Source organism: Rattus norvegicus, chromosome 19 (assembly GCF_036323735.1).
Source record: "Rattus norvegicus strain BN/NHsdMcwi chromosome 19, GRCr8, whole genome shotgun sequence".
In the NCBI taxonomy this organism is placed as follows: domain Eukaryota; kingdom Metazoa; phylum Chordata; class Mammalia; order Rodentia; family Muridae; genus Rattus; species Rattus norvegicus.
The window spans coordinates 37,243,793-37,265,644 of record NC_086037.1 but is presented as its reverse complement, the minus strand read 5'-3'; the positions used below and the strand labels follow the sequence as shown (position 1 = coordinate 37,265,644).

The 21,852-nt window shown below is 41.7% G+C and overlaps 1 protein-coding gene across 8 annotated transcripts in view; it reads left to right on the top strand.

The window, feature by feature from the left end:
* Positions 1 to 21,852, top strand: part of Phkb (phosphorylase kinase regulatory subunit beta) — a 204,043-nt gene that overhangs the window by 118,335 nt on the left and 63,856 nt on the right. For all 8 annotated transcript variants that reach the window (XR_010060011.1, XM_063278111.1, NM_001414933.1 and 5 more), the window contains 2 exons: positions 17,159 to 17,214; positions 18,202 to 18,295. Coding sequence is in view for 7 of the 8 variants with exons in the window: in XM_063278111.1 (XP_063134181.1) it covers positions 17,159 to 17,214; positions 18,202 to 18,295 (150 nt within the window). In the remaining variant the exon portion in view is untranslated. The remainder of the gene's footprint in view (positions 1 to 17,158; positions 17,215 to 18,201; positions 18,296 to 21,852) is intronic.

Below are 21,852 nucleotides of genomic sequence, written 5' to 3'. Positions count from 1 at the left end.
AAGCACATTAATTCTCATGATTATTATAATAAAACAGATTGAAGTAGTTAAGGCATCCAGAGTGTTTCTGAAAACCTCGGCTAACTGTGTCAAACTTATGCAGACGTTGGTCTCAGGTAATTCTCTCTGTAGTCTCAAAGGACATGTGAATCTCTTACCAACACCGATTGTACCAGAGACTATTAAAAAATTAAATACCTTGATCAAAAACTTCAGAACTAAGAAAGTTGAATTGCCTGTTTAAAAAGAGCTTTTAATAACATCATTCTGATTAACCTGCTGAACTTATTAGAATTAAGTCTCAGTAATAAGCATGATATATAATAAAATATTTTCATCTGTAAGATGGAGATTTGTTACTCATAGATGAAATATAAAAGAGGTTAAATAGATCCAACTAGGCAGTAAAATTTATGGTCTAAAATAAAGGTATTCAGTGAATAGTGGGGCCTGCTACTGTGTTAATAGTCATTCCTGACATCTAACTCTGTGGAAGGAAACCAGTGAATTTCCTTGTAACTGTATTAGCTTTATGTGGAAGCTTCCTCCCCCAGATCCCCTTTATTTTTGTCTTGTCTTGTCTGTCTGTCTGTCTGTCTTTCTTTCTTTCTTTCTTCCCTTCCCTTTCTTTTCTTTTCATTTTCTCTTTTTCTTTATTAAGAGATAGGGTCTCAGGTATCTGGGTTGCCTTATACTGTATCTGTAACAGAAGGTCTGACCAGCTTGCCTCTCTCTCCCAGAGTCCCAAACGCTGCCACTCTTGGTGTGCACCAGCAAACCCAGCAAACCCAGCAAACCACACTTTGTACGCACCTTAGTTTACTGCATACATTGAGTGTGGCATTGTCCACTGCAGTACCCGGGAGTGGGGAACCTCTGCTCCCCCAGGCAGTAATTTCTCTTTTATGCAGTCTTCTGCTTCAAGGTGTTTTGGGCCGCCACTATTTTGATTAATAAAATGTATTTGTGATGAGTTCTTTGAGGCATTATTTCATCACTGTGGCATAGTTATGGTGGAGCAGACCTCAAATGCTGAGAGATCCTCAAGAGAATTCAATTTCTAGTGCCCTGTCACCTCAGCTCTCAATCTGAGAGGCGAGTTAGCACAGTTTGTGTGACTGGTAAGGGGAGCCAATCTGCTCTGATGATCTTGTGAAGAAGACCAGCACTCAAAACGTACATTTCAGTCATGTGAGCTAATTTTCAGGCTCTAAATTCATGTTTGAGGGAGGAGGGTCAGACCTACTTAACTAGACCACACACATATTTCCATAGTCTGCGTGCAAAATATATACTCGTTCATTTTTTCATATTCACAGGGGGAAGGGCGATTCCTGTTTTGTTTCCTTAAAATATAAATATATAAAATTCTGTATGAGGACAGACATGGTGGCACATGCCTTTAATCCCAGTAAAGGCAGAGGCAGAGAGGTAGGCAGAGCTCAGTAGTTCAAGATGACCCTGGTCTACCTGTCAAGTTCTGGCCAGCCAGGACTACATAGTGAGACCTTATGTGGTGATTCAATATTAAAAAACTATCTCCTACTTTAGAACAGACTAAAACTTTCACTGGATGTCACAGCCAGAGTTAATAACAGAACGTGGAGTCATGATTTAAGATTACTGTCCTACTGTGTGTTCAACCAGTTTTTTTTTCTTTTGTTTTGTTAGGTTTTTGAGATAGGATCTAAATATCCCTGGCTGTCCTGAAACTTACTCTGTAGACCAGGCGGGCTTCTAACTCGAGCGCTGCCTCCCTCTGCCTCCAGATTGCCCGGATTAAAGGAGTGCGCCCAGCATGCCCAGCCTCACCCTATTCCTTATCCTGCCTCTAGGGGGCAGTGCAACAATCAACCTTACTTGCCTTGGTTTTCCCCTTCATCAGCCTAAGCTAACGCACAGCTGTAACCTTAAACCACCCACTCTCCCATGCCCCTGACACGTTCAAATGAATGGGTATCGTTTGTCAAAAGCAGAAAGAACAGAAATTCAAAGCAACTTTCCCAAATGACTGAATATCTACCATAAATGGATAATGTTGAACACATTGAATAGTTTGATAAACAATGATTCTTGTAATACTATTTGTTATCTGGGTCCTTGGGAGTCAGTGACTTAATACCTCATAAAACTCTGTTAAAGGCTTCTGTAAAGTCTCTTAATCCTTCCTCATATGATTCTGTGCCGTTCATAAAGACAGGATAAAGCCCTTTGTTAGGGACACACACACACACACACACACACACACACACACACACACACACACACACACACACAAGCCAGGGATTCACAAGGCAGCCCCAGGCAGGCACAGACTCATACCCTACACATACAGAGGACAGAAGACATGGGGAGCATGAAGTGGAGAACTCACATCTGGACTTGCTCTTTGTTAAGTGAAACCAAAGGGAAGGGCAGGCAGGCTGGCTGGCTTTCTTTTTTTCTGTCTGTTCTTTCTCTTTATCGGTCTGTCTGTCTGTCGTTTTCTATTACTTCTGGAGTTAGCCCCTGATATGCGCAAACTGACTATAATCTTGTTTCAAAAAATAAAAATCCATTTTTTATGAATTTCCTTCCTGAAGATTAAGTCTGGCTGTGTGTGTCTGTGTGTGCACGTGCATGTGAGTGCGTGCGTGTGAGTGATACAGTGCATGGTCTTTGCATCATAAAAGCCTAGCCTACCTCTTTTACTTCAACTATGGCCTTGCACAATTTAATCAGTTTAAGCCTTTCCTTATCTGTTATAAAGAAATGGCAACTTCTGAGTACAGTGTCATAAATGACGGTATAGGTAAATTTAAGAAAATGTGTCATACATTGTAAGAGCTAAATAAGTATTAATTTTAATTTTATTTTAAATTGCATATTTAGAAGATGAGAAAAATCTTGATCAGTCTAGAAGTAAATGATACAGTTACCGTTGTTTTTAACAAAATTGTAATAGTTTGATTTTACCAAAGAATATTAGGGAGCCAGATTCTGAGGTGGAAGTCTGCTAACTCACCGTGGTAGAGAAAGCGCCCAGCTGAACGTCCTCCATAGCTGATGTCCCACGAAGAAGCTCTTTATAGCATCTCAGAAGGCCCTCAAACTAAATGTCCCTCCCTTCTACTTCCTGTGCGTCTCTCTGTCCACCCTCCTGACTTCCTCTTACTCTCTCTGATGTTTCCTTATGTCTCTTCCCTGTTAGTTGGTTGCTTACTCTGCCTCTACCTATGGGTGACTTTATTTAATCCTGTTTACAATAAGCAAAAGCTCTTGGATTAAAGGTGTGTGCCAGGACTGAGCCACAGCACAACTCAGACAGGTTTTTCCGGTAAACAGCACAATGTCAGGATTCACAGTGAGATCACATGTCCTGCAACACTTTACAAGTATGTCGACATATGTAAGCCTTCTTGTCCTGTGTGATAGCCTTATTGGTAGTCAAGTTTTATATTCAGTGATGCATTCTTAATACTCAATTGCTTATCACATTATTTTTATAAAATTCTTAAAGTGTCTGTGTAATACCTCTTCACTTGATCTTTAGCAGAAAAAGAAGCTTAAGGAAAGAAAGTTTATCTTAGCTCACAGAGTGAGAGGACTGTCCATCCAGAGAGGGAGTGTGGCAGAGCGACCTCTCTAGCTGTGGGGGCATCCTGTCAGACCCGGCCTATCCCATTCATACTCGTGTGGGGGAGACAGATGGAAGCCAATTGCCATTTTCCTCCAGCCCATCGATGGTGCTGCCCACAGCCAGGCTGGATCTTCCCTCCTTACCTAAACCTCCCTGGACACACGTGGTCAGCATAAGGTTTACTCTACCAGACACCGCTAATCCTTTTCACTCTAAAGTTGGTCCTGATAGCAGCCAACCACACTCTGATGTTTGTTGCTATAAGAACGCTACTATCGGGGCTGGGGATTTAGCTCAGTGGTAGAGCGCTTGCCTAGGAAGCGCAAGGCCCTGGGTTCGGTCCCCAGCTCCGGAAAAAAGAACCAAAAAAAAAAAAAAAAAAAAGAACGCTACTATCACATTTGAATCTGCTAAGTTGACTTGCTTTTCATTAGATGATTTCTATTTACCTAATACTTTGCTATCCCTAAATAAAATATTTTATAATATATAGCTAATGAAAACAAGGCAAGAGATTATAAAACAATTAAAAGGTATAATTATATAAAAAGTGTAAAATGAAAGTCACTCTTGGGAAACGTTCCTAGAATGTACTGTCTCAGATCTACGGCTGGAGATGTGGTTTGGTTTGGTTCTCTCTTTTGATGCCTGTGTAAGCCTTTAAACCACTCATTTCTCTAACAGATAGATGTGCAGTTATTCTTCCTTCATTCGGAAAATTCAGGTCATGCAGTGTCCTTAGGCTCATTGCCTTATCACATTATAGCATGTTTCCTGTGTCACATTATGGCATGTTAGTGTTCAGTCCTTGCCTGTGTCACATTATAGCATGCATACATGCACCCACATACATGCACACATGCACATGCATGCACATAAGCACGTGAGTTTACTTCTGACCAAACAGTAATCTGACTCAGTAAAAACTCCAGGACAGGTCAGGACAGAGCCCTGAGCTCTTCTGCCTCTGGGTCTTTCTACCTTCAATGTTAATGGATGCTGAGCCATTTCTCATTTCTAGGACTCAGTTTCTTCCTCCATCAGGTTGACTGATGATTTATCATGGAAATACCTATTTCAGATAACACTGACGTAGGATTTCAACATGTTAAAGGTGGGATTTTGGCTGAGATGGAGGCCTGCCATCCTGTATGTCACAAAGACTTCTCTCACCTCTTCCCCTTCTGCTACTAGAGGACTCATCATTTTTAAAATAGGCACCAGAGAACTAATCTAGTCAGTACAAGCACCCAAAGGAGAAACCCTCACAAGAAGCCTGCCTGTTGTATTTGCTGCTTTTCTACCTCATGTGCCCAACCTCTGGTTCCCTGCCTACCGTTACAGATCTTTCTTTGGTGTGACCCACAACATGAAGTCCTTTTCAATGACACAGAAACCCACGAGTGAAAGGATGAGCTTTAGGAGCTGGCACCTCCCCTGTCCACTGCCCCTGCCCATCTCCCATCTATGGATGTCTCCTGAGGATGGCCCTTCCCATTGTTATCTACTGGTTTCACAATATTTGCCCTTCCCTTAGGTTTAATCAAAGCTCTGAGGACCATGGCTGGGCCCTTGTAGCTGCTTTATTGTTTCTGGGAGGGAAGCAAGACCTTTAGCTCTGTCATTTCTCTAAGATAAGTGTATGGAAGCAACAAGTGACAGTAAGTGCTTGTGAAAGAGGTAAAACCTGTTTAAAAATCATTTTTTTTGTGTGTCAAGGTTCCTGGCATTCTTCTGTAAGTTAATTGCAGTCACTGGAGGAAGTGTCAGAAAAGCTTTGCCTGCTCCGTTCATGTGGACATTGGAAACTGCAGCTGAGACTCACCAATGCTTTTAAATGAAATACAGAACCACTAATCTAATATATTAATATATGCACCCTTTGGGCTATTTCTACCTGTCTAACTCTACTCCCGAGCCAGTTCTAGCCTTTCAAGCATGCTGGAGGGTTTTTCTTTCTATGGGTTGTTCCATGTTGTTTCCTGGCCTACCTGGAAATGGCAGAGCAAGCTGCCCATCATCGCAGGCTGGGTGTGCCGCTTTGCTGTGGTCCTTAGCTCCTTACCTCCTGAGGGTAAACACTGTGGTTCAGTGTCTCCTGTGGAGGTGACATGGACAAAGCATCCACTTGGTTTCTAAGGCTAATGAGTCTGTGCTGAAGGCTGGCAAACTCTGCTGATGAAGGCCAACAAGCACGGATGGGCGTCCGCAGCCCCAGAGGAACAGGGCAGCTTTACACACACTGCCCTTGAGACAAAACTGGCTTGGACTTACTTGTTGGATTTTTTTCCACCTCTCTCCCACCTTGTCTTTTAGTAAAAGGCCAGCCCCAGATCATTTTACATAGTAAAATGAAACAAAAAATGAAGCAAATTAGAGCACAGCTCAGGGCAGTGTTGCAGAAATCTGAATCGAGTTTTCCGTACTATATAGATTATTTAGTAGAACTGATCTTTAATTCAATTTCTAAATTATTTTCTCTCAAAAGCAGATTTTTTAAGAGTGTGTTTTACAGGCAGTACTTGAAGTTGTCCCACGTAGCTGTTGGTGGGACTTGACAGCAGTCCACCTCTCTCCACCAACGTTGGTTTCCCTATAACCATGTGATGGTTATCTGTGTGTCAGTGTGACTAGAACACACTGCTCAGATATTTGGATAATTATTCTGAGTGATTTTGTGAGGTGTTTCTGAGTGATATTAATATTTAAGCCCAAACACTAAGTAAACTTGATTGTTTCTCCTGTGGTGGCTAGACCACATCCAATCTGTTGAAGACCTCAAAGAAGAAGCTAACCTGAGTAAGAGGAGGGCTCTCCTAGTAGAGCTACCTGGACAGGCTTTTTTCTTGCCCCTGGGCTCTTTCTGATTACTGGGTCTTCTTCCTTTTGGGTTGGAAATAATTTTGTCATCAGATTCAGATTAGAACTGCAGATACGGTCTCCTGCTCCTGCTGTCTCATTAGGTTTTCTTTGCTGTGGTAAACACGGAGGGGAATCAGAGCAAGAACCTAGATCAGGAAACTGATGCAGAGATGGAGGCACACTGCTTACTGGATTGCTCCTGCTGACTCGCTCAGCCTGCTTCTCATACAACTCAGGACCACCTTCCCAGGAATGGCCTGTTACAGGATATTCGAATCTGTTTCCAGATAGGGTGTGACTCACCCCTTAGCACACACTTTTAATCCCTCCTGTTGGGACACAGACATGTCCTTAGCACGTAGCTTTAATCCCAAATGAAGGTAAAGTTAGTTTGTAGAAGGAAGCGCCCATGTTTGAAAGTGATATCTAATTGAGTAGCAAAAAAGTGATAAATCAGAGAAAAGTTTGACAGAATAGGATATGCCCAACGCTCACAAGAGAGAGGAAAGGGAAGCTACTTAAGGGAGGGACAGACAGCACAGGAAGCAGAGAGGGTACAGTGCAGAGTCCCATAGAGTTCATGAAGAGCAGCACAGTAGAGTCGAGAGGGAGAGCAGAGCAGCAGAGAGGGAGAAGGAACCGGTTTTACCAGAAGAGTTTCACAGAGACAGACTGAAGAGAGAACAAAACACAGGTAAAGACAGAATGAGCAAGAGGATGAGAATGAGCCAGAAGATTAGAAGAGATTGCTAACGTTTGAGGCCAAGCACAGCAATTCAGAGGCCAAGAGAAAAGCCAGATTTAATAAGTCAGCTGGGAGAACAGTTTGAGCCAGAAAAACTGAGTTGAATCAGTCAGCCAGAGATCAGAAAGAACTAGAAAGGGTGAGTTTATTCAGCGAAAGTCTCAGGGGCTCAAAACATTCTTGGCTTAGATTAGATTTTATGGAGGCTAGAAGCTTCCAAGACTAGGGCTAGGAAGGAGTAAACCTCCCAGATGACAGTTGCACCCACAGAATAAAAGTTACTTTTACAGTGGCACTTTTTTTTACAGTGGTTACTTTTATAGTGAGCCTGGCCCACATCAGTCATTAATCAATAAAGTGCCTGACACATTTGCCCATAGGCCAATCTTACAGATGCATTTTCACAACTGAGAAAGTTTCTTCCCAAATCACTGTAGCTTGTGTCGTTGATGAAAAGCCATCCAGCTTACCACCAACTCCTTACATCTTGGAATTCATCCCATTTCATAATACGTAATCTACTTCCTTATAATGAACACTCTCCCCACCTGTGTTCTTTGTCGTGCTCCTCTCCATATGAATGCATGTGAGTTCTGAATCTCTGGAGAACTCTGCTTAGGATAAAATACAGCAGCAGCAACACCAGCATGTAACTTGTGAAGCATACACTATAACCAACACTGTTTTGACCTCAGCCCTTTTACAAATTCGGCCAAGTGCTGTTCTGCTGCTGTGATGTGTGACCTTGGAGAAATTCCATAATCTGTCTCTCTCATTGTTATTTTCCTCATTTTTAAAGCAACGATCGTCATGAGAATGTACACCAGAGTGCTGAATAACACACAGCATGTAGCAGGCTCTTGAGACATACTAACAGTCTAATAATACATGTACAACACATACTAATATTTTAGTAACACATGTATAAGAGTGCTGAATAACACATGGCATGTAGCAGGCTCCCAAGACATACTAACACCAGAGTAGATGACAAATATAAGCCATAAAACAAGGAGACGAATCTTCCAGGAAGCATTACTTCCTCTGCATTCATTGCAGAACATCTGTGTATCTTTCCATACCATCGTCTTGAAATAAGAGCCACACCTCTCCCTTTGCCTGTGCCTCAAAGTCTGGCCTATTGATCTCTTTTCACAATAGTTTTCTCAGGATTCGTAATCCAGTGGTAGTAATGCCTTGAATGACTAGTGGGACGTTTAGCTCTCAAAAATAAAATTAAACACCTGATATTTAATAGTGTCCCTGTGTAAGCACAATTCTTTCATTGATTTTGGTTCAGTAAGTTGGCTTTTCTTAAATGCTTAAAAGTGTGAGAAAGTGTTAATCATCATGAGACAGCTATGAAATAAATATGAAGATATAGCCTATATTCTATGTACTACATGTGAAAAGAACACCATGAATTATAGTCATTAAGAGGAAGACAGCGCCAGGAGTATGCTGTGCTTTCCATAGCTATGTGAGAGATGAGGATGGATGGATGGATGGATGGATGCATGCATGCATGCATGCATGCATGCATGGATGCATGGGGCAACTCTAGAAAGAGGACTGAATAATCTTTGCAATTTTCAGTTTGTGAGATGATGGAAAACTGGGTGAATGAAGTTGTGATTGGGAGACATCTACTGAAAATGTTATGTAATTAAAACTTGTGTCTTATGGTGAATTGCCTATTGAAAGGCATTAGATTAAATGAAAGAACAAGAAAGAGAAAACTCTAAGGAAACACCCGCATTAAGGTTTTTCTGAACACCCTTGAAACTTTATTACACTGCTTATTTATAGTTCCCAGGTGCAGATCTTCTCCTGCTACTACTTTGGCCTGATTTGAGTAATTTAAAAACTTAAATCTAGACAGATGTGCATGCAATGCCTTAATTATCGTCTCACATTCTGAGTAAGATGAATTGCAATTTTAATCTAGGTACTACCCAGCTGATAGGAAAGGCATCCTGTAAATGTTCTTCTATCTACTTAGAAATGGTTAATATTGTAAATTAATGTTAAATGTGTTTGTTATCATAGTGGGAAATATAAAAAAAGCAGCCTGATTTTATTTATAGGCATGAAAAATTTTAATGAAAATATTTTCAACCATGGTTTAACATTAATCATGATTAACATGTGTTACATTGTTTATAGAAATTTAGTATGATTATGTCCTATTGTTAAAAACAACCATATTTGCAAACATTTTCTGTGTATGTTTAGGATTTATATATTGTAACCTGGAATACTAAAACGTGTTTTCCTTACAAACTATTGAATGATTACCAAGGTACCATGTCCATTCCTAGTGTAAAAACGGTCCTTCCAGTCTGTCAGTATATAGATCATTCATAAACATTTCCCCCCAAAATGTCGTAAAGTAATGTATGAGTGGCCATTGTCGCTGTAAGTGTTTCAGACTCCGCTCTATGCTCCCGGCTGACACACACATAGCTCTGCATCCCCCATGCCCCACCCAAGAGCTCTGGAGCTTCCACAAATGGAAGGTGTGCACATGGAACCATCCTATCTAAGCTGCCATAACTAGCTCAGTGGCTGGGCACTTCTAAACCTCCCCGCAGCTAGCACACATTCCCCTCTGCTGTTCTTGGGTTAACATTTTCTAAATCTGTATCTTATCTTTGCTGCTTGTTTCCTTCTGGGCAGCCCTCCCATGGGGCTGCTTTCTCTTTGAACCTACATTTCAGCCATATCAGCCTCCTGCTCCTTGATGGTGTGGCCCATCCTCCACCCATCTCCTTACTCCCTCCTCCTGTCTGTGTTTCTTACCTGTGAATCCTAAAAGTCCTGCCCTCCCCCCTGCCCAGCCAGGCAGGCTCCTGCTGCAGGTGTGTACACTCCCAGGTAAGCACAAATCTAACCCCCAACACCCAGTGACTGAGAGGAACCTGCTCTTGCTGGAAGAATTGAAAGATATTCAAACATTCTGGTGTTTGGAGCTATATTTAGAAGAGATCAACTCAAAAGAGTCAGATGTGAATAAACAGAAGGATTGCAGTCTTAACGTGATGGACAGCAGGCAGAAACTTGAGCTGGATGAGAGTGACAGCATTTTGTAGTGAAGAGTTCTAACATAAACAGGGAGGAGAAGGTTACACCTAGTTTGTAAAAGTCCTTTCGAAGTTTTGGCTTTATTTGGAAGACACTAATTTGGAGAAGAGGGCAGACATCCTAAACACTTCATAGGAATGTCCATTCTCCTATCCATTATTCTTCTTTTCATTTATTCAACAAAGATTTTTGGTAACCACCTTCATGCAAGTCAGTGACATAAGAAGATTAACTTGGCTATAAACACAGAAGACTGTCAGAGGCCAGTGTGAAGAAGGAAACCAAGGAAGCTGTTGGAGCGATGCCAGAAGTGTGGTGGAATTGGTGGTCTTTAATTCTAGTGTTAAATGTGTGTGGCCATCATAATTAATACAGTAGATATTTTGCTTTAGGTTTTTTTCTTTTTCTTTTTTTTTCCTTCCTAGCACTGGAGATTGAGTCTATGGTCATGTGTATACTGGACAAGCAGGTGCTGTACTAATGGGCTATATCCCCGATCGTAGACTTTCATTATTTCCAGTGTTTAGATTGGTAAGCAAAGGTTGCCTGAGATAAAGGTGGCTTGAGGAAACATGTTGCAGTTATCAATTAATCCTCTCAAATCGCCCCAGTGGCAGTGGTGTGAGTTCCTCACTCTCTGCCTCAATGTTCTGGGTTCCTGAATGAAAGATACACACATATAGCTTTATATTTTAATATGTCTTAAACAGCTCAATGGCTGGGCTACTGCTAAACCTCCACATGGATAACACCTCTCCTGCAATATTCCTGAGTTATTGCTTACTAAAGTCTATTTTCTATTGTTGTTGCCTTAGACCCAGTCAGGGGTGGAGAGGGCTGGGGCCTCTTCCCCAGCTTTATATGTTGGCTGTCTCTCTGCCCTTTACTTCTCAGCTGTGACAGCAACTTCTTTCTCATCATGGCAGCTAAATCTATATTTCCCCACCTTCCTCTGTCCTCAGTGTGGAGCTCCTAAAAGTGCCGCCTATGTCTCCCTGCCCAGCCCTTGGCTACCAGCAACTTTTTTTTTTTTTTTTTTTTTTACCAATCAAACCCAGTTGGCGGCAGGGTCCCTCAGCATCTTATGTGTGGACATTGTGGATTTTCATGTAATATTGGGGACTAAATTAACATAAAATAAATAGTATTAGATCAACTCTGCAACATTTACCCCTTCTCATCCATTAAAAAGGCCTTTTATCTCAAATATACATTGACCATAGTTATAGTGCTTATGTAAACTATAAGGTATGACATACACTTACAACATCAAGTCCATCAATTTTGTCAAATTAGGCACATTACTCTAATATCTATTTTAACTTAAAGAGTTTACAATTCTATGTCTGAATTATGTTTTGATTTTAACTTATATGTCCACTTGAAAACCATCCCATCAAATCTAGGTTATCTTTATTAATGTTAAACAATTTAAGTTTGATTTATTAGACTATAACTAGTCTTCAACCCCATCAGAGATCCAAGAATGAATTAATTACCTAAATGTATAGGAAGCACAAAAACATAACTTCTAAAACTTAAACTATTGAAGCGACAGCTGACTATCTAGACAGTTCCCCTATTCCTCAAAACGTTGAAGCATCAGTCTTCAGCCTTCTGGCCCAGAACCATCTGACAGACCTTAAGTGAAGCAGGAATTATGAAGGACTGTCTCACCCATTCTTGGCAGAGCTGAGCTTTTGACTATCTCGTATTATGTGTCCTTTTTCGGACAGTTTTTTTTTCCTGTAGATGAATTAGGGCAATTTTTTTAAGATTTACTTATTTATTATATATAAGTACACTGTAGCTGTCTTCAGACACACCAGAAGAGGGCATCAGATCTCACTACAGATGGTTGCGAACCACCGTATGGTTACTGGGAATTGAACTCAGGGCCGCCGGAAGAGCAGTCAGTGCTCTTAACCACTGAGCCATTTCTCCACCCTGAATTAGGGCAATTCTTGTCCAGGGGCTACCTACTTTGCCACAATTGGAGCAACTCTATATGGAGGTTTGTACTAGCTGTTTTTATGTGTCAACTTGACACAAGCTAAAGTTATCACAGAGAAAGGAGCCTCAGTTAAGGAAATGCCTCCATGAGACCCAGCTGTAAGGCATTTTTTCAACTAGTGATCAAGGGGGAGGACACAGCCCACTGTGGGTGGTGCCATCTCTGGACTGGTAGTCTTGGGTTCTATAAGAGAGCAAGCTGAGCAAGCCAGGTGAAACCAATAAATAAATAACATCCCTCCATGGCTGTGTGTCAGCTCCTGCTTCCTGACCTACTTGAGTTCCAGTCCTGACTTCCTTTGGTGAAAATCAGCAATGTGGAAGTGTAAGTTCCTCCCCAACTTGCTTCTTGGTCATGATGTGCAGGAATAGAAATTCTGAGTAAAATAGATGTTATGATGCTCAATATCTTTTTGAACTGTGAAGGGGTACTGTCAGGAGTAGACATGTCTTCTAGTCAAAAAAATATATTAATAATGAAGTGAATTTAAATGTTATATTCTACAGATTTCCGATGCTTCTGAAGACTATGTACTTATAGTATATGTGAACTGTTAAACCTTGACTACTCCTAGCTATTTCTATTTGAATAATATTGAAAGCACTTTATTATAATTAAATCAGAATCTAATATAACCACGAGTTTACTACTTGGCCCCTAACTTGCATTACTTAATCATCCTAAGCAGTTTGTAATGGCAGCTATTAGAAGGACTCCTTCTAAGCCTTGCATTTTTAAATGAGTTGCATAGGCACAATGCCTGTCCAAGACTAACAAAATTAATTTTAAATTTTGTATCAATATATAAAGATTTAAACCAATGAAAACCTCAATCCTGTATCAATATATAAATTTTGTACCAATGTAAGATTATAATTTCAATTTTGCATCAATTATAAAGATTTCTACCAATGTAAGTTTATGGTTATACAATGTTTTACTTAAGAATAAATTTAGTAATCTATTCCATATATCTAATTTTTTATAATGTTTACTCTATCCCCCCTTTTTCCCTTAACCTCCTTCTTTTTACCTAGGAAAGAAAGGATAGAGAAGAGCAAAAGAAAGGCAGATATCTCCAAGTCTAAGCTCTCTATTTAGTTTCCTCCATTTTCAAAATTATGACCATTTCCAAATCACCCCTTAAAATGACAACATATCTATAATTTATAGAATAACCATAACCAGACAGTCAAACCTAAGGAATAGGGATGACGATTTTATGTGACTTCTTCCTGTTAAATAGGTGCAATGAATGTGTGTGTGTGTGTGTGTGTGTGTGTGTGTGTGTGTGTGTGTGTGTGTGTTTAAAGGGGTAGGGAGAGGTAGGAAAATTGGATAAATTGGTTAGACTTAAGAAAGCTTGATTTTGAATCTGTTATCCAGTCTCTATATATTTGAAAGGATCAGGGCTTGACTGAAGCTCTCTGACTGGATATGTCTGAACTGGATATGGATGAACCAAGGTCACCAGGAACCACCAGCTATTCCTGAAGCTGTTCTGGGAGCAAGTATCTGGAAACAGCTTCAGGAGGCTGGAAGCTAGAACAGTAGATCATTTTAGCATTCCTGAGGATGATTCTTGTCAGAGTTGCACATTCTGTAATATATGAGTCTTTTAACCAGAATTTTAGTATTAAGATACTCATGGATTGTGCAAGGCACACAGATCAGTTAAGGATGAATTTTTGCTCCTTGTTCGAGCAGATAAAAGACAACTCTTTTTATGAGTTAATTTGATCAATAATCAATTATAATTATTCTTCAAGCATGCCATGTGAAGGATGACATGATGAATCTTAAAAATCCCATAACCAATAAGATTTATTGTCTGATTTTAGCTGAAGATTTAGCTTAAGGTATTTTTACGTCTAAGCCAGTTACAGGCCTGTTCCTATGTGGAGAAACCAGCAAATCATGCTACCTGTTACAATCCAAATCAGGATTTAAGAAAACATTTTAAGGTCTAAGAAAATATTCTTATGTTTAAAAATACAAATTATGATGGAAAGTGATTTATGTATAAAACTAAGTCACTAAGACAAGATAGATGGTGGAGTGCTTTCTCCAAGTTGCCAGATACAAATGGACTGGACACTGTGAGTGTCATTCTGACCTCATGGTTTTCATAGTGTTTGCATTGTATGTAATTTAGTGATAGAAGAGACAGAGCCTTTTAATGGACTAAAAGGGAGAAATGTAGAGAAAATCTTTTAAATAAATTTAAAACTAATGAGGAAATGAGCCAAAGCCTTTGGACTTGGCATTCATTAATAAATAATCTTAGAATTGTCATTCTGGGAGCAGGGGCTGGAAAGAAAAATGGATTTAACATTTTTATGAGTTACTTTCTATTGATTGAATAACAATAAATAAAATAACAAAATTTCTGGAGCTGGCATGATCTATAAGGTAAACCTCGAGGTAAAATGCAACAATGGAGCAGGAGAGACCCTGGGAAAGCAAGTTCCATAGTAGGAAAGAGAAGACCCCAGAGGAAGGGATCAGGGTTGAGACCCATGTGATGAGAAGACGTTCATTCAGTCATCTGTAAAGAAAGCATACTAAGTAAGTACAGCCATTGCCAAAGCCCTGTGATGGGAGCTCAGCTGTGAAAGGGCAGAGAGAGCTCAGTGTCACGAGAACATGGTAGGGAATAAGAGGAAGATGAGGTGGGCAGGAGCTAGAGCAGGACCGTAAAGCCATGGAAAGCAGTTTAGTTCTTGTCCCACCGGTGACAGGAGAGCACTGGGGCGTCTGTGCGGTACGCATGTGGGGTGAGGTGGGGAATCAGTGACAAATGATGGGCTTACACTTTTTGAATACTGTCTGAAGACTAGACTTTCAGGGATCTTCTCTGGTTTTTACAGACCTGTCTGTAGGATGGCGGTTATGAGCAGACAGAGTTGAGGTTGGAGCAGATAGAAGAGTTAGTTGACTACTAAGTGGAGGACCATGGAGCCTTAGAGGCGGGATGGAGAGATGGAATGTGTTTAGGGCGTGTGGGGTGAACAAGCGTTAAGAAGCCATGCACCACACTGTAGTGGTATAAGAAGTAGGCTAGACGGGGTTGAATCCCCACCTTGCCACTTACTGACTTTGATTTGGCTGTATAAATATTGGTTTTGTGCTGCTGGGATCAAACACAGGGGCCTCACTCATTCAAGGCGTGTGCTCTGCCCAAAGCTATGCTCCCAGCCCCTGATATGTTTTTGTTTTTGTTTTTTTAACAGTCTCTGCCTCAGCTTTCTCATCAGTATGAGAATCACTGTAATGTGCTGGTCAAGTGAGTTTGTGAATAAATGAGGGAAACAGAAAATAATGGTACCATAGTGCTGCTGGAAGGAGAGGGAGAGAAAGAGACTTTTAGAAGTTGAAAATATTATTACATTAGAGAAACTATCACTCAGAAGGGACTAATTACCTTCTCTTCTAATTAAAGCAATTGACACAGCAAAATTGCAATCTTTAAATAGCAATTGGTTTTTAAAGAAAATGGTTCTGACTTGGATAGTGAAAGGAATGGACTTGTAGTGGTGCTACCCCTGCCGAATGCTTTCTGGAATTCATGATGACATGAATTCCAACTCCTCATATGCTGGCTTTCAGTACTGTTACGATCTCTTCAGTCCTAACCAAGTCCTCACTGTGATTTAAGGTACAAAGGCTGTTTTAGCTCTCAACACTCAGCCATCCCAGTGGCAACAGTGTTAACACAAACACGTGTGATTTAGAAGGAAGATGGCAGCTGACCCCTCAGTCTGTGGCTGCTTCATTGTTTGGTGAGCTGTATGTTTTGACTTGCTGTTTGCTGAGACCCAAGCATCTTCATCCCAGAGACAGTGACTCCCAGTTCTCATCAGCTTAAGGCCTGCATTTGTTGTTGGAAATCTTCACTTGGAATACTTTACTTTTCTCTCTGTTTTGAGAAACAGTCATTTACAAGGTCTTACTAAGGTCTTAGTAACCTTAGGTAAGGTTACTAAGGTCTTAGTAACCTTAGGTAAGGTTACTAAGGTAACCTTAGTTAGGTGTGCTTGAGTTTCAGCATACCGTCTAACAGCATACTGTCGGGATGCTGGACTTGCAACTGCGAAGTGGTTGTATTTGATCAGTACGTCCAGAGCTCCCTAACACTATTAATTCACACAGGCTTGAAACTGGGTTCATCTTAGCATATATTTAATCATATATGTGTAATATGTATTATAGCGACTCTTCCCACACGAGTAACAAATTCCCAGTACGATCTTTAGTTATAACTACAAATGCAATGGCTGATATTTAGTGATCATGTCATATAGCTGAATGTGTAGGAACTATATATTAGAAAAAAGCTATTTGATATATATCAAATATTATATACATACATACAAATACCAAAGGAAAATTGGCTAACAGCAAAGGGAATAATCTTATATATGGTTAAGATGTCAAATGAACAGTTTTTACTCTGTCATTTTTTTATGGAGAGCACATAAATTGAACTTTTTATTTTTAGTTCCTCATCTTCCCTTCAGAGTTAAATGATGGAAAATTACTCTCGGTCCCCAAACTACTCTTATGCATCATTCAAAAAAGCCCTGACAGGCTGGCCTCTCCAGCGGTGATGAGATTTATGACTTTACCTCCTCGGTCTTCCGTTACTCTGTCTATGCCATCAAATTGATTAGTAGGCAGTGGTGGGCGAGAAAAGAAAGGCAATGCTTAGATCCAGCTGCTGTCCGTCACTTTAATGAACCTCAGAGATAGTTAATATTGTCCTTGATTCTCATTATAGCTGGCATGGCCACATCTTTTTTCATTGTTTCTCTTTCCTGTTTCTGCCTTGCAGGGCCCACTGGAAAATGACTTGGTGGTTCATGTGGCACTTGTAGCAGAAAGCCAACGGTGAGATGCAGATGAGTGCTGTGTCCTTCTGTGGGAAAGGGAGGGGGTGCTGCTTCATGTTTATCATATTGGGGGTGGGGGGATGCTTGAGGGTGGGGGTGCTGTGAGGGTGGGGGGTGCTGTGAGGGTGGGGGGATGCTGTGAGGGTGGGGGTGTTGTGAGGGGGAGGGGTGCTGTGAGAGTGGAGGGGTGCTGTGAGGGTGGGGGGTGCTGTGAGGGTGGGGGGATGCTGTGAGAGTGGAGGGGTGCTGTGAGAGTGGAGGGGTGCTGTGACTGGGGGGGTGCTGTGAGGGTGGGGGGATGCTGTGAGGGTGGGGGGATGCTGTGAGAGTGGGGGTGTTGTGAGGGTAGGGGTGCTGTGACTGGGGGGGGTGCTGTGAGGGTGGGGGGATGCTGTGAGGGTGGGGGTGTTGTGAGGGGGAGGGGTGCTGTGAGGGTAAGGGGTGCTGTGACTGGGGGGGTGCTGCTTCATGTTTATCATATTGAGGGTGGGGGAGGTGCTGTGAGGGGGAATGGGTGTTGTGAGGGGGGTGCTATGAGGATGGGGGTACTGTGAGGGTGGGGGTGCTGTGAGGGGAAGGGGGTGCTGCCTCATGTTTACTATATTGAGGGTGGCAGTAGAAATAAACCTTGGTCGTTTCTAGGATATCATCAGTGTGACCTTACATGTGATGAAGTATACTTTTCATGTTTAAGCATGGACATTAACTTGAGAAATTAGTGACCATAGATTACAGAGATTACCAAAATCATTGCCTGCCTTTCTGACTGCCCCTCAGTCTCCCAGTAACTTGGGGAAGAAGCCCTTGAGGTCTTTGGATTCTGGGATACATGGTGTATTGCAGATAGTGACAGAGTTATCATATGTTCCAAGCCAGCCCTGTCTGTCCCTTTTACCTCCTTCATTCATAGTTCCTGAACTATAAATGCATTGTCTAAAAGTAGCTCTCTCTTCTTCCCTGTCCCCTTCACCTCTGACCTCTCTAGCCTTCAGGTCTTCCTCAATACTTACGGGATTCAGACTCAAACGCCCCAGCAGGTGGAGCCTATTCAGATCTGGCCTCAGCAGGAGCTCGTGAAAGTAAGTGATTCTGAGACTTCCCCTGGCTGGGCGTGGAACAAAATGGTTGGCCTTAATTCAAAGGCAAAATGCGTAGTTAAGTTTAAATCGTGAAGTCTTAAAGTTGGTAATTAAAGTGACCAGTCCACTTTATCAGACATTAACTTAAAAACAAAATGAACAAAATCCTTCCTTGTGTGTATTTGTACATTGTATTCATGGGTCCTGTTGATCTCTTTTCCTGTTAAAGTCAGTTACTGACCTTGGCTAAGCCCTTTAAATAACAAATCAGTTTCAATTTTAGTTGTCATGTATAAAATTATCATTTATAGTTTATTTTCCCTCATGCTACCTTAAAACCTCAGTTTTTTAAATATTTTTTTTCTGATAATCACTGCCCCCACTCCCTGCTTTACTTTTTGGAAGATGAAATCAATCTTACATGTGGGTTTGGTTTGTTGAGTCTAAAGAGATTAAACGAGAATGTCTGGCTTTGATGTGGTTGCATGCCTGTTTGGAACCTTTCAAGTGCACTGGTCTGAAGATGGCCGAGGCCCCTATGTTTGTGGACGCTCCTGATTTTTGGAAATGGAATTATCAACCCCACTAGTTATTTATAACCTCATTTTAATTAGTAATTTGTTTCAGAAGTCCAGAAAGGAAGTTTTTATAATAATACATCTCAAGTAATTAAGGTTAAATTGATATAGAAGACAGTGTTCATAGCCATGAATGTGATTTAAGAATGAAGCTGTGGGTTAAACAGGGAGGGGCAGTGGCCCATAGTCCGTGGTCATCGGACTGGACTTGCCAAAAAGATAGCATGAACGGAAACCTAGGTTTCAGGGCACCAAGGGTACTAGCTCTTAGAGAATCACTATTCTTTAAAATGCATCGGCCTTTGGGCCACTGAGATGGGCCTAAGGATAACTCACCCCATGACCTACACCCCCAGACCCACACTGGGCAAGACAAGGTGTCTTCTGATCTGCACCTTGCTATGCTGTGCTGTGCTGTGCTGTGCTGTGCTATGCCACGGCACGTGTACCCACACAATCAATTAAGTTTAAATATATTAAAATTTTATGTGCATCCCTTCTCTTCCTATCCACGCAGTAGAAAGATAAGGATTCTTAAAATAGGTAACACTTAGAATTACTTTGAGTGGAAAACCCTATGAGGGATAGAGGTTTGTGTTGGTTTGTTTTATGATAAACAAGACCAGGAGCTGAGTTGCTGCAAGGAGAAAAGGTGACCTAAAGTGGGAGAAAGGAGTACGAGAATCCAAAGCTTCGTGTCTCATTGCTGGCTACAGGCTGCTTCAGCTGAGATACGTCATGGGCTCTCACTGAAAGTGCTACAGAGTAGAAAGGAAGGTTAGTCCTGGTAAGGTTGGCCTTAGAGCAAATTAACCAAATCTCATTCCTCAGGTCTGGTTAAAGTGGAGTACGTTTCTAATGGTAGGTAGGCGGCCTCCTACCACATGACATGCAGCTCTTACATGAAAGGCCAGGCATTCATTCACCAGCGACCAGCTGCATGTGCAAAGCACCGAGGACCACCTAAGTGACCTCCGAGTCGAGTGATGCTTATGGCATAGAAAGCAACAACAAAAACCACTTATTACAGTCCCCTCTGAGAAGAGCTACAGTAGGTGTTCGTACCAACTGCGGTGTGATCCCAGACTGTTGTAAAAATATAAAAATAAAAAGTAAGGATTGTCTTTTACCCTGCTAGGTCCACACCGCGGTGCTCTAAGATATCTGCTAGATATCTGGTGGAAACACAGCCCAGCCACACACTTTCCTACACTCAAACCCTCACATAAAAGAACACACAACACAATAATCTTTGACCCAATTGGTAAGATATAATTGCCCACTTAAACATACAAAGCCCGATACTATCCATCCCTTGAGAACATTAATAACAACCTGTAAATACACAGAGCAGAATCTTAACATCACCTGCCATGGCTTCTCCCCCCTCTCCGTCTATCCTCTCTCCCTCTCTCCCTTAGTCTCCTCCTCTTCCTTCAAACTTCTCTCCAGCCCATCCTTCCTTCTCCTGCAATGACAGGCCTCCTTCTATCCTGTACCTGCCCCTCACCAGTACTTTACAAATTCAATGGGGAGGTGGTTCTGGTGAAGTCACCTGAGTTCTGAGTCCTTGACTAGGCAGCTGTCCTGGGGCAGTGGAATTAGCATCAAAATACAGATAACTCCAGGGCAAACCTCAACACTAGACAGTAGAAAGCACAGTTGTGCAGTATCTGAATCAGGCATGTCCGACTACACTTCACTGTCTTAAACATGTTAGCAAACGATGCATACTTTGGTGGTGGAATATGACTTACGACAGACTTAAGAGCAAGAGGCCGGCCTCCCTATGCTGGTGTGAAGATGGAAGATTGACCGATCGTGGCTACATCCTGCCTTCCAATCCAGCTGCTGTGTGGGCTTCCTCCCCTAAGATGTTGTTAAAACCACCTGTTTTAAGTCTGCCCTTTAAAAGAAAAAAAGTCTTCTCACTAACTTTATTTTGAGGCACACGTCTTGATGGCAGTTGCTGCCCCTTCTGAGAAGCTGCATCCTATTTCAGCACACTAACAAGGCATAAGGACAGGCAGCTGGGAGCAGGGCTTCTGCCTTGTACGCTTGAAGCTTGTAATGTGGCTGATGACTGCATCTCGGTGATCTGACTAGGAACTTAGGGTGAAGCATGTCTGTATTTCCAAGTGGTTCGCGCACTCCCACGGATTTCGGCACCCTCGTTATATGGGTTTATATACATGGAGGCCGCCTTACTTACCAGGCACCACCTACTCGACTGTCAAAGATCCCATGTCATAGTTCAGAACAAAGGAGAATCCTTTCACGTAATAAGGAGTAGCTTTCCTACCTAAGTAAGCGGAGTTCAACTTGTGCATCCTTATTGGTTAATTTTACTTCTGGCCCCCAAAAAATATCACATAATTTAGTCATGCTGTTATTTAAGAAAATGTAAAAGTGTTTGTGGGAAGGTCTATCAAACCTTCTGTCATGTGCTGTAATCTTGCTTTAGAGTCCCTGATACCTGCACAATTTTGGCTATGGGAGGTCATCCCTAATCACTTGCTCACCTGGCCATCCATCCAATATTTCCTGAGGACCAGCCATGTGCCAGGCACTGTGCCAGTCAGACCATACTTCTGAAGAACGCACGGTTCCAAAGGAGAAATAGCACAAGAGCTCAGTGGTGTGAGAGAACCTATTACAGCATCAGTTACTTACCTTCCACCGAACACACGTGCCAGTCATAGAGCAACCCGTAGCTGTCAGTTCGCTCCTTTTACCCAGGAAATCAAAGCCTTACTTAGGCTTGGAGGCAGGTACCCTCACCTACTGAGCCGTTTGGCCAATCCCATTTAAGTCTTTTTAAAGTGACAAGTATAAAATCAATTAGAAGAAAAGATAGAGGAGCGTACTTTCCTAGCTTACCAGGGCAGAAAGGCCACACTTACGATGCCAAAAAAGCAGTTTAGAAGATGACTGGCAAATGTCACTAAATAAAGCATATAAACCTATGATATCAAGCCT